Source organism: Talpa europaea, assembly GCF_964194135.1.
Source record: "Talpa europaea genome assembly, chromosome: 8".
Lineage (NCBI taxonomy): Eukaryota > Metazoa > Chordata > Mammalia > Eulipotyphla > Talpidae > Talpa > Talpa europaea.
Genome location: NC_140075.1, coordinates 79,572,279 through 79,586,424, shown reverse-complemented (window position 1 = coordinate 79,586,424; position 14,146 = coordinate 79,572,279). Strand labels below are relative to the sequence as shown.

The following is a 14,146-nucleotide window of genomic DNA, read 5'->3' as shown; positions in this document are numbered from 1 at the left end:
TGAGAGCATCCTGGAGAGATGGGGGATGTGCATAAATAGGCCCTGCATGGCTGTGCAGATGTATTGGTCCACAGTCCCTTCCTGGCACACATGTCAGAGGTTGTTCAAATGCTATTTAGAAAAAAAAAAAAAATTAAGAACCATAGGTTCAGTGAAACTTGTGTTTTTTTCATCTACAGAACCTACAAGAGTCTTTGTAGTTTTCAGCCTTAGGTATTAGTAGGTTTTACTTCTAGATGGAAACAAAAGATATTTCTGATGAAATCTGAAGTTGCAAATATGGACAGCTTCATACAATAAAATTCAAGGTTTTATAGTACATTGTCTAAGAATAATAAAGTGCATATATCATTTTGTGGATGATAATTCAGATTAAGGAAGAAAATAGGATATATATATCATTTTATGGATGATATTCAGATTAAGGTTTGCTATTTAGCATTTAGTTTTCTGTGATATTAGTAACTTAGTTCAAGAATGTTAAAGAATGCATTGCAAGTTCTTTGACATAAAATATTGCTTTATCAGTGTTTGAATTTAAATGACATTTTGCTTTATTTAACTTGAAAATGTCTTGTGTATAATTACATCGTGATTAAATGCCATTTTCAACAAACTTTCTTCTTTCTCCTTAAGTAGCATTTGTTGTACACAAATAGATAAACTTGAGCTTAAATTAAAGTTTTAAACTCTTTGCTTTAAATTCTTAGCTAACACTAATCTCAAAATCATGTTAACTTCGGTCATTTAGGAAACATTAGAAATGGCTTTCTAAAACCAGAGGCTTCGGGGTTTAATTTTTCTTATCTTCCTTTGGGCTTTGGGGAGTCTCTCAGGGTGGCTCAATTAATTTATAACAATGCTGCTCAACATGTGCTGAGGAAATTATACAAAATATTCAAATCTTTCATGTTCAGAGCCTTTCACAAAGTCATATTAGGTAGATATCATCTTCTTTTGATTAAATACAGAATAACCAGAAATATCTTAGAACTCTCATTTTATATCTCACCAAATTAAAGATTAAAAATATTTCCCTCCAGTAGATACAAAAAATAGTATTAAATAAATATGGGGGTTAAGGGAAAAGGGGTAGGAAAACAAGCTAACATTGATACTAAAATAGTAGCTGCTAGTTCAAAATGACCAATAAACTTAAACAACTTCATTGAACTGAAAACAGATTTAAAACAATTTATGTATTTTTTTGTGTATCAAGGATAATGTCCTATTTTGAATTACTTAATTAGTAGATCTTAACTAGTTTTTGAGGAAATTATTGGAATAAACATACAAATTAAATATTACATGTGTGTTTGGATATGTGTTTCTATTCATGGGTGTTGAGTATAGTAGTGGGATGTAACCATCAATACTGTTTTGGACAGCAGAACAATTGTCTAATTTCAAAATGTGGAAGCAGGTAAACTGAGACTGAAGGTGAGGTAAGAGATCAAAATATGACAAAATATTACTGGTTTATTGTCTGCCCTAGTTTTAAATAAATACAAATGACAGGACAGAATCCAGACTGCTGTGTACTGAGGATTGCAGAGCAGGTGTGGAAGTATTCTTTAGAGAAGAATGTTATTTCTAATCACTGGACCATAGAGAGAAAAGATAAGAGGAGGCCTTGATGAGAGGATACTCTCATTTTGAGGATATCTCATTGTGTCTCCATTTTTTAATATGGGAGGGGCTAAACCTATTTATCTGCTTTGGGGATTAACCTTGATTGGCTTTTTTATGGAAGAGATTTGTTTTGAGAGATGATATCTACCTATGTGGTACAGAAGGTGGCAAAGTTAGATTTAAAAAAAAAAAGTGGAATTTTAGGGAAGTTAAAAGAATGATGAAGAATACTAGACATTTATTGTATTAACAAAAGGCTACATTTATGTTGGAAATACAGACTATGGTTTGTTTCTCATAATTCTTTGAAATTCTGATATAGCTGTGTAATATTGTCAAAATATTCAATTTAATATTTACCATTCAATTTTACATATGGGCAAAAAAAGTTTTACTATTCACCCTATGTCTGGTTTGACCTAATAATACTATTCCCCTTCTCAATCCGACCTTACCCCATTCATCTTTTGACTCCACTGTTCTCTAGCCCTATTTCACTTAAGTTCACCAATGCCAGCCTGACTTTCATAGGCAGAAACGTGTTGTCTGTGTTCATCCGTTCATCCTAATGGACAACTCTATTGTAAGTGACAGTTTCTGACCTACTGCCATATTTGAGCATCTCTTTGTGTAACTTTTAAAACACCATATTTCTTTGTTTTCCTTCTACCTTCTACCTCTTCTGACTTTATAAATGTGTCAAGTCTTTTTTCCTGTCCTCTCTGTACTAATTTATATTTCTTATGGCTCTGTCACTATCCTCTTAGTCACTATCCTCTATCCATTCAATTGTCAACCAAAAGTTGTAAATCTTTATATTTAGCAACAACCTGTTTTTTAACTCACTATCAACCTCTGAAACTGAACACTTCCCCTTCTCTCCTGAATCTTTATCTGTTCCTCATCCCTATATGAGTTTGTGATATTAGAATATGTAATATAGTGAGTCAAAGAATAAAGATATTAGGCAAAAAACTTTCACACACAAGAGGAATCATAATAGACTTGGCTTAAAAAGTCAAATTGGGAGAGCATTGTGAAAAGGAGAAAGGAGGAGAAGACTCACATAGTATCTTAAACTAGTAATTCATAAGGGGAAAGAGAAAAAATAAAAAAGGAAGACACCGTGTTTTACAAGTACTGTACACATACACTATAGTGGAAATTGTGAAATAAATTAGAAGAAGAAAATTATTGACAGTGCTGCTTAGATAAATGTGGGATATTTTAGAAACTGAGAAGTGTTTTTGTGAAAGCATGTAATCACTTTAACCAATAGAAAAATGGAGGGAGGGTCTCCCTGGTGGCACAAGGGGTTAAGAACCAGGGATATGAAGCTATCCGCAGCTACTGCAGCATGAGTTTGATCCCAGACAGGGAGCAACCCACATGACTCAGCAGACCTCTCCTGACTCGCCCACTGTTCCCCTTGGCAGTGTATTTCAGTCTGCCTGTTCTGTTCCCCACTCTGTCTCTGGTGAATCCTCTCACCCCTTACACCTCTGGCTTGCGCCCAGTTCTTGTATGTATAAATAAATAAATCTTAAAAAGAAAAATGGAGGGAAAATTTGATTATTGTCATGCTTTACTTGTGATGCTGAATGAGTGCTAAGAGAGTTGTGTAATTAGCAGATTCAACCCCATTATCTCTATTTGGAGTATCTTTCTCCCCCTTCCCCCCTCTTGCTTCTTTTTCTCTCCTTCCTTCTCCCCCTTCTTGCCCAAAGACTCTGGAGTACATTGAAAAATTGGTGTGGGATGTTTTCTGATCCCCTTACAGGGGATTCTCAGAGAGGTGTAATGAACATCACTCTTTCCATACTTAACTGTCCCAAATGATCTGCAATCTGCACGATGAATATAAGCTACCTTGACCTAAGGTAGAAGACTGGCAGGATTTTACTGATAACTTAAATTCCCAGAGAATAGCTGGATCAAGGATTTGAGGGATTTACCAAAGTACAAAGCTCTTAGGGTGTTTGGAGGACAGGAAACTTCTAATTCTAAACCTGTTATTGGCTAGCAGCAAGGTGCCCTTCAGAACCTGTGCCTGTTATTGGAAAAAAAGCTTCTCTTTCAAAAATATTTCCTATCGAGTCCTCACTCTAAGAAACTCCCCTCATGCTTTGAATTCAGGAAATTCCCCTTCATCTCAAGCCTGTTAGTTATATGGGGGCCATGATTATAGAGTTACTTTTATTTTAAAAATCAAATCTTTTACCTAGTTAAGCAAAGTATAAGCTTCAATGTCATCTTAACTCCTGCTCCCTCACTGACACATCAGTTAATCTGCAAGTCCTGTCTAACAAGGTCTCTATAGTACATCTCTCTCCTTATGTCCACTCAGAGGGCAACAGAGTTTGTCTCTTACATTTGGAGGCACAATGGCAAGTGGAAAGAGTGGTGTCTGGTAACCAGAAGCCACATGCATCACATTTTAATGTAGTTATTTTTAACTCACTTCGGGCAGTCTCTTACAGACATGACTTTGAACACACTATTTCCTCTCTCTGGAATATCCTTTCTCTTTTGTTCCTACCCCATGAACTTTCCACAGCTACTAACATTGTAATCCCCAGGCCGACTGAGTCATCTTCTGCTTTGTCCTCTGACAGTACTTTTCACTTTCTTCTGTGATAGTGTTTATGCCTTGTTCAGCTGTATTAGTTTTTAATAGATTGAGCAGACCCAGGGGGCTGTAAGCCCCTAGAGGGCATAGCTCATAATATTCATCTTCAGGTCTCCAGCAAAAATTCCCATCCCTTATCTATAGCAGATGCTCAATAAATATGTACTTTAAAGTCTGTATATGAGATTAAAGGTTAAGAGTTCTCCTGGTTGTCGCCATTGGAGAATAATTTATTTTGTTCTTTCTCCAAAAGAATACAGAGAAAATTTGGTTTAACTTTCAAAGGCATACTTTAACAAGATAAAAGAATATCTCTCTTTTGCCCTTTTAGGTTGACCTCTTGAACCCAAATCCGGTTTACTCAAATTAAGAGAGTTGATATGATTAGTGTTTGAAAAGTTTTTATATAATGGGATTTGGTTTACTTCAAGAAAATTTGGATGAATATGAGTCTCATGCAATATTTTAACATTTTAATTCATTGTTGACTCTATAGGGCAAAAGGGGTCATCACCTTAGTCCAATTTTGGGATGATGAATTGAGACTTTTTCTAATAGGCAGAAAGATGTCTTGCTTCAGATACAGTACTGCCAATTGGATTTACATTTAAAGCATGTAAATCCCATGCTATGATAGTTGATAGTTTTCTAAAATATGTCAGTGTCATTAGAGTGATATTTGCAAACAGAAAGTGTAAATTAATTATTAAATATTTGCTCTGTGCTCCTAATTATGTAGTATAGGACAGATGTCAAAAATGATGCTCATCCTAGAATGAGGTGCTTACTATAAAGTTAAAATGTTAAGAAAAAGGAAAAACACTACATAATACACATCCCTAGAAAATAGAGACGAGAATTACTACAAAGTCATCCAAGATGGTGTCAGAAACATTGATCTAAATATCAGTCTTGGAATTCTAGCTGGGAGAACATCATAAGCAGAGACTTGTGAAATCTCCATGCTCTTTACTTCCCACTGATATTGGGCTGATGTTATAGAGAAATGGGATTTGGAGTTGCATAGTCTGTGTGAAGACCTTTTAGAGAGAACCTAAAACATCATGTAGAGGAATTAGGACTCTGAAATGTCAAGGGGAGATATTTAGGCAGGAAAATAACTTGATGAAATAGAAGTTTCAAAATACATTTTTGGAAATTGTAAGATTCCAGGGAATTGATATGAATTGGAGGTAGGACGATGAATTGAAACAATGTTATGTTGGTTAAGTTTGGAGCAGTTATCAGCTTATATGGTGGATCTAGCTATAGTTCTCTAACTACTTCGTGCACAGTTTACCCGTCTTTTTATATTCCCTTCTTCAAGTTTAGTTCAAGTTTGGGATTATTTAGAAGCCTAATTTAACTATTTCAGGCATAAATTTAATAGTATGAAGTAGTGAAATGCTCTCTCTGGTCTTATGAGGCCGCAATAGTTGCAGGTTTGTGTCCAGGTCATTTGCTGTCCTCAAACTTTCCATCCCTAATTTAGGAATAAGAGCAATGACAGGAAAGCTCTTGGTCTTTCTGTAGACCAAAAGAGCTAATGGAAACTTCCAAAATGTTTGCCTTATCATTGAGCAACTAAAGTCCTGAGTATATATTTTCATGTGTACTGGAAAAAAATACATCTTCAAGCCATACAATATTCCATTCTTCTATAAAATAAGTGGTAGGTCATGATGATTACAGTATATAGGAAATTAACCTTTTCTAAGAATGTGTTAAAATACAGAAAGAACAGGAGAAAATTACCCTGAATGAAAACGTGTTATTATAAATTTTTAAGTTTTAAATAAAACTGCTTATTTGCATAATGATGCTTTAAAAAGACATCATAAAATTAATATTACTAGTCATTGATTTGATATTAAAACAAAAATAGGAATTGTAAAGTAATCTGAAAATAATGCCATGTTACTATATTTAGATGTGTTAATAACCATATGGACTATCACTTATTAAGCTAAATTTGAATCAAAATACATTGCAAGATAATGAGTCTGCATTTTTTATTTAGCATTTTTCTATTCATTTCACAAGTGCTTATTAATTGATGTTTGTTAACCCCTATAATATGCATACAATTATTTAAGACACAGGTTTGAAAATAAGTAGCTCTCTAGTATTATTTACCTAATTGAAGTTTAACTTTCATCACTGAAGAAAATAATTTTCAAAAAACATTGTATGAAATATATCAGCGCATCCACTGAAACATTATAGATAAAAAATTCTAATGTCATAAAACTAAAAATATTACAGTGTTTAGACAGTGTCCAAAGACATAGTATAAAACTTTTGATAAATTGGCATGTAGAGCAAACATTTGATTTGTTTAAGCATCATTTAGTTTTTTTTCAAACCAGTGAAATGATACATAGCATGAATTTTAGTTTGGAAAAAAAAATGAAAAAGACCTATTATCTCTAGGAGTATTTTCCTTTAGTCAAATATTTACAAAAACAGGGCCTCCTCTGGTGGTGTAGGCGATTGAGTGCCACGTTGTGAAGCTGTCCACAGCCTCTGCAGCGCCGGTTCCATCCTGGCCAGCCAGCGAGGGTCCCACATGGCTTGGCAGACCTCTCCTGTCACTCCTGTTGCTCCCCCAGCAGTGTATTTCGTCAGTCTGCTTGTTCTTTTCCCCGCTCTGTCTCTGGTGAATCCTCTCACCTCCCGCACGTCTGGCCTGTACCGAGGTTCTTGTATAAAATAAATAAATAAATCTTTAAAAAAAAACCACACAAATATTTACAAAAACACCAAAATATTTCTAATAATCTTGAGTAATTAATACTGTCATTTTCATCAGTTGGTGTGTTTGGTAAAAATGCAGATTTGGGGGGTTTCTTCAAACATAAAAGTTTTCTATATATACATTTGAAGTCTGCTTTTGAAACAAGTTCTTCGGGAGTTTATTAGGCATTCTGATTGTAAGAGCTTCCTTTTGAAGAATATCCCTCATTTTTAGGCTACTCTGAACATTTGTTTATGTCATTTGATGCTGAATTTTGGAGATTAGGATCCTGGATTTGAAAATTGAAAATAAGGATTCTGATTGGTATTCCAGAAATAAATGGAAATAACCAGTCATTTTATTATCCACAAGTAGGATTTTCATTGTTTTAGTTTCTAGTTGAAACTGAAAATTATAACAAAATGTCCTTTTCAATGACTAAACACTGAGTATTCTACACATTTATGTTATATGAAACAAGGTATAAAATATTTTAAAACTGTCCATTTTCAATTTCAGAACAGATTTTCTCAAAAATTTTCCCAGAGTTAGACTTAGAGTCATTTAATTTCTTTCATAGAATCCCCAAATTTATCTTAAAATTCCATAGGACTTGTCATTTTTTTAGTGTTAAATGAATGATTCTAAATATGGCCACGCTAATTTTCAAGTAGCCTCTGCTGAAAATATTGCTCTTTAGGTGATATTGCTACCAGGAGATTCTTGAGATTACTCTCCTTTGCATGCACAGTCTTTTCACTTGCCTTTAGTTAAAATGACCTTTTCTCATCCACTACAAACAAAAATGCTCAATTCATTAATGGGAATGGCCTCCAGTTCAAAGCTGGTAACACAGTAATCTATTGGATTCCAGGAATCATGTCTTGTGATCTAAGTATTTCTCATGATACAAAGAGTGGTTTTTTTGCATAGAGTGGTTTTTCAGCAGTTCTGCTAGTGAATTTGTCTGGTGTGGCACTCAAGTAGGAGAAAATTTATTCAGGACTTTCAACAGTTTCATGAGAATGTAGTCTCTTTTGAGTGAGAATTTTATACTCAAGCTCAATGATTTATTGCTTGCATTAATGGCTTAATTCAGTGCTCATGTTTTGCTCATATCAGTGCAGGAGTTTATAAATATTATAAGCCAAGCTGTTGTTTAATTCCTGAAGGCCAAAATTTCTCATTCCTTAACGTGCTATTTGCATCACTGAGCTTATAAAATTAATAGAAAAATGTCAGTGTCTTCACTTCATATTTGTTTATCTTTTCCAGTGATCACTTTCTCTTGTACTACTGAGTTTTTTGGACAGTATCCCTTACTGCATTAAATTTTAAAATTTCAAAATGGAAGTAATCTCACCTTTTTCTCTAGTTACTAGTTTTTTTCCTTCCCAAAGTTTTCCCTTTGCCATTTTTAGAATATTTTGGTGACTGTCAGATAAATCTGAGACTTTCTCTCCAACAAAATCTTTAATTAATTGGGGCCTCCCTGATGGAGTAGGAGTTAGGTCTCAGAGCTATCACCGCGAGGACTACTGGGCCTGAGTTCGATCCCTAGCTAGGCAGCTAACCCACATAGTGCAGCAGATCTCTCCTGTCTCCCCTGCTCCTCCCCTCAGCAGTGTATTTCAGTAGATCCGCCTGTTCTGCTCCCCACTCTTTCTCTGGTGAATCCTCTCACACATACCTCACTCCTTTGGTCTGCACTCCAATTCTTCTATGCCTTAATTAATTAATTTTAACAATCTTTAATCCCTTGGCGATACTCAAAGTGTGAATACTGATGGATCTGATTATGGGAAAGTCTAATAATAGTTGCTCTTACTACCAGGACGATTCATGGGAGGACTGTTCACTTATCTTTTGTGTGTCTTGTCTCTCTTCCTGACTTGACAGCTCCCCCTACTGTTCGTATTGTGCACTCCGGCTTGGCCTGTAACATTGAGGAGGAGCGCTACTCTGAAAGGGTCTACACTATACGGGAAGGAGAAACCCTAGAATTGACCTGTCTGGTCACAGGACATCCACGTCCACAGGTGAGTCCTGACCTGTGACACTGGAAAAGGGTGTGGTGAGTGAGTGTGTGTGTGTGTGAAATTCAAATGTATGTGTGTGCAAGGCAGGATAAGGGTGGTGTAGCTCAACTTTAAGCTTGACGTGCTCATGTGAATAAAACGAAAAAAGAAATTTTTGTTTTGGTATTGTGAGAAAATTGGAAGACACTTCTACGGAAGCTGTTAAAAAGACAACTACAAAAATATCTCAGCAAGATAACAATTCATATGGCAATGAGTTTATTTTCGGATGTGGAACATGATTTCATGATGACATAATTGCAGCCGAGGAAGCATTTATTCTGAAGAATGTGATGCAGGAGGTCACATGTACTTTTCTTACCCCTAGTTATTATATTCATAGAAAACTTTGCAAAACAAATGTTTGCAGGTGCTATAGACACTTAGACTTTCAGAGTCATCAGCTACAGCTTTTGTAAACTAATTTAGAAATAGGAACAAAACTGAAACTTTTAAAGTACACTGAAATGATGAACAATGAGCAAAGTAATAGCAGGAGTAAAAGAAAGGGTTAGATATGGCTAATATAATTAGACTACATAGATATGTGATGTAAAAGTTTAATTTGGATACAGAATATTTGGATAGTTTATTCATTGTCAATTCTTATTGTTGTATAGTTAACTTGACTAGTTCAAAACTGACATTGGTAACTAACACAAACACTAGATGAAAAATCTCATTGTATAGAGTTACATATTTTAAATATTTGTGTTGCCAAAATAAAATTCAGCTAATACTAACTGCAGCAAGGTAAGTAAAGAGCAATGTGGAAATTTCTGATCCCACCACTTTGTGCCATCTCCTCCTACCATCCCTAACTCTTAATACTCAGCATGTTTTGATCTTGAAAAACAAATTAAAATAGGCATATGAACTGCAGAGAATAAAGCATAGATTGTTGACTAGTGGTTAAAATAGAAATAGTAAAATAGGTTCAGCAAAACATGCTGTTGGCAAATTGGGAAACATTAAAATAATCTAGAAAAAATGATTATTAAAATTTTTTGAAAAATATTATAATTCACAGTAACTAAAGTTATAAATTATATTTGATATTAACTGAAAATTGGTTTAAAATGTCATAATAAAATTGAGTTCTATAAAATTTGACCTGAAATAGTTAGACCTGGTAGAAAAAAAAGTTTGCAAAATTAAACATACAAGGACAAGAACAATAAATATTAAAAATTGATAGGACAATAAAACTGATTATATGAAGCATTTTTATTTTTAAATGTATACAGAAAACAGTGGAGTCCAGGGAAAATAATTTTCCTAAAATTAAAAAACAATAGCATTAATGCAAGAAAAGTTCCTAAAGAATTTTTAGTGTAATTATAACTTGATTATAAATAGTGCATTTATATACATTCTGTGAAAATTTGAGAATTAAAGTTGGGATTAGAACAAAAGGGTCCAAATAAATGTGAAAGAAACCCAAAGTTGCTTTATGAGAAGCAGTTTATGGCAAGAGACTATTCAGCAATGCTCCCGTTATTTCCACCCTGAACACAACATATTCTGCATCTTCAGAACTCCAGGTTTTACATACAAATGCTACTTCTTATTTTGCATCTAAATCATTTCAGCTGCTCCACTTCCTTTATCTAAACTGTAAGTGTCCTAGTATTAGAATTTCTTATTTTTTCCATATACCTTCCCTTTCACAATCTTGAAGTTCTACAGAGCAACCCCAATGTTAATTGGCTTGGCCTAATTCTGGGTCAATGAGAAAACTCAATTGCAGGCACACACAAAAAGGTTAATAGAAGGTCTATTTACAAAAAGGGGAAATGAAGAAATGAATAACTCAGGGAGAAAGAGAGTGAGACATATTGGTGAACGCATCCTACCAGTTCCACTGAGTTGGGACCACAATAACATGCTGAAAGCCGTTGAAAAACCAAGCCTCCCTCCCCAATCCCTCTCCTTCCCACCCCACCCCTACTCCTGCCAACCAAGGCCCACATGTCTGGTTACACACCAAACCTGGCAGCTTAACTCCACCCTCAGTTCCCAGCAACCCTCCCTTTCATGGTGATGACATTATGGGATTTGTAGTCCTTGGTGTCCTAAATAGCTTTGGTCTGGGGTTGGGGTTGGTTCTATAGAACCTGTTTGTGGAGTTTGTATTGGACATCCTTTCCCCTGAACAGATGTAATATTTGATCTTGGCCAATCAAAAATAAGTTCTAAAACAAAGAAGTAGATTATTGCCTTAATTACTTTTCCTAAATAGTTCCATTTTGGGAACGATTTTAACCTAGGAAGAATTTAGTGTTTCAGTATCATTATATCTTCATTCCTAGATGTATTTTAGGTATTTGCAGGTGCATTAGTTTGAGCTTATCTTGCCTGTTTGAAAAATTAACTGGGTCTTTTATTTGTCAACAAAGTGTATAAGGAGGGCTGACAGAACAGCTGGGCCTTGGCATACTGGCCAAACTGTGAAGGGCACGCTATTGGCAGCTGGTCCTGAGGATGATTTTTCTTGGCTAATACCATGCCACAAAGTTGGAATGACTGTTGCTGCTTTTACTAATCTGAATACATCAATAGTTGAAAATGCAGTGAAAGAGAGGAGTTCTTCGGTTATTCTTTGAGAAATTTCTTAATCTGTTGCCTATTCCTATGGCAACGAGTCATAAACATTTCTACTTCCAGAGAGCACCATTTTTCTTCTGAATTCTTAACAAATATATTGTTTGACAATGGATAGTGGTTTAAAGGTATTTATGTGTCTAAGGAGAATAAAATGAAGTGAAGGAAATAACAGTACAATATGGAAGTTAAAGGCATGGGACTGGGTGTAATCTTGGATCCACCACAACTTCTAGAATGACCTGAGAAAGTTCCTTAATCTCTCTGTTCTCCATTTTTGGATTTATATAATAGAGATGATAGTAGCCATCATCCCTATTTCATTGTTTCCTCTTAAAAATTAAATGGATATATATGCACATATATCATGTAAATATGCACATATATATTACTAGGCACATAATTAACATTATATTGAAACATAATAAATATTGTTTACTCTTCATTATTAAGTGCTTTATGCTTAGACCTAAGGTGTAGAGTGGAATGTATAGTTATGAAAATAAGTTATAGTTATGAAATGTATAGTTATGAAAATAAGTCGATTTGAAAACTGCTCTTGTCTTTCCATGGCATATTTTAAAGTAGATAAATGAAGATTTATAAATATCTTCTCATTGCCCATTCCTAGTTAAATATTAAATAGGTTGACATATCACATTGCAGTCCTTTTCATTGCGTTTTTATAAATATAATTACATATATTCATATTTCATTTTTGTTTTTTTAAAAAGGTAGCAAAATGTATTATTCTTTTGCTGGAATTTTTTACTGGACCATGTATCCAAAGCATCAAATATAGATCTAGGCTAGTACGTCTCATTATTTGATTCTTGGAGAGAACTTGATATAAGTGAAGATTCTCAGAACCTATTACATCAGAAACTACTGCATTTGAGCCAGTTTTAACAGTTTCCCTTAAAACTGCATTGGGGCTTGTTATAACAAGCCCTACAAATGTTTCTGATGCACACTAAAGTTTGAGAACCACTGAATCAGATTATTATTTTCACAAAGACTGAATTATACTTTGTATGGGTACTCTAAATTTATAGAATTACTGTCATATTGATCAACATTGAATTACTATGGATTTTCACCATTAAAAAAATAACAATGAATATTTTGGTGCACATATGTGCTTGAGTATACCCATGTTACAAAGCATTTGTGTAGTATAGTTTCTTTCCTCAAAATGGAAATATTTAGCCAAAATACACAGTAGCTTCTACTTGCTTCTTTAGTACAAGTGAACCTTTTAAAAAATTTTGGCAATTTGATGTGAGCAAGTAAATTACACCCTAACACATTTAAATTTGCATTTTCTTAATCATTGGTCAATTTGAAATTTCCCCACAGATTTATCATTTTTTTTAATCTCTTGATTGCTTTAATCTACTATTATTGATTTGCTGTTTGTCTTCTTGTAGTCTTGTGAGGACTTTATATAAATTGTTAAATAAATTTAATATCTGATAAACAGGTTTCAAATTTTACCCTCCATTTTTTTGTCTCTCAGTTTTGTTTATGTAATTTTTAGTTTTTTTTTTAATGATAATTTATTTTAATCTTTTTATTTGGACTTCTACATTGGGTACCTATTTTATGAAGGTCTCAGTCATATCAATATATTTTATATTGTTTTTCCCTAACAGCTCATGATTATTTATATATTTGATGATTTTATCTTCTGAAAATGGTTTTATCCATATGTGATTATTAATCTAGTGTTTTTTCTTTTACTGCTAGTTCTTTCTCTCTGCCTCAGTCCAAATAGGATAGTCATAAGTCTATCCAACAGCTTTAAAAAAAATGCTAATTTTATCATCAAAAATTTGCCTAATTCTATTCCATTGTTCTAGCTAACCCTTTTTATACCAATGTTATACATTTTAATTTCTATAACTTTGCTCAGTTTTGTCTATAACTTGTCTGTGGCTTAATTTTTTTAATATTTTCTTAGTTAACCTCAAACATTTTCACTTCTTTATAAATTTGAAAAACAAATTTTCATACCCTTGACCCAAATAAATGTTGGGATTTAAATAACATTTCACTGTTCTTGCTATGAGATAATGTTGTAGGAAGTATAGCAAACTTACCAAGAACTCAGTAGGATGCTTTGAATATTTCACACTTCTAAGCTAGACAGAATTTTATTATAACCAGTATAATGTGACTGTCTTTTAATTGTTTTAATAACTAACATGCATGTGTATATTTGGAAGACTAAAATATATTGACCTTTTATTCTACTTTCAAAAACCAAGCAAAACAAATATTAAAATTTGCCTCAAATAAAGCAACTCTATATTCATGCATTTTTAATGTTACTTTTTGGTTAAAGCTCATTTGTCATAGCTAAAATGTTTTTGAAAACCACTTTTTAAAAATAATTATGTATATCTCAAATTTAAATCTAAGAAACATTAAAATTGTTTACTAGTCACCCCTATGGAGTGCATG

General features: G+C 33.8%; 1 protein-coding gene across 2 annotated transcripts in view; it reads left to right on the top strand.

Annotated features, from left to right (window-relative positions):
- MDGA2 (MAM domain containing glycosylphosphatidylinositol anchor 2) overlaps nucleotides 1-14,146 on the top strand; it is a gene marked incomplete at both ends in the record, with an annotated part of 688,627 nt that overhangs the window by 330,398 nt on the left and 344,083 nt on the right. For both annotated transcript variants that reach the window (XM_084239552.1, XM_084239553.1), the window contains one exon: nucleotides 8,898-9,037. In XM_084239552.1, the coding sequence (XP_084095678.1) occupies nucleotides 8,898-9,037 (140 nt within the window). The remainder of the gene's footprint in view (nucleotides 1-8,897; nucleotides 9,038-14,146) is intronic.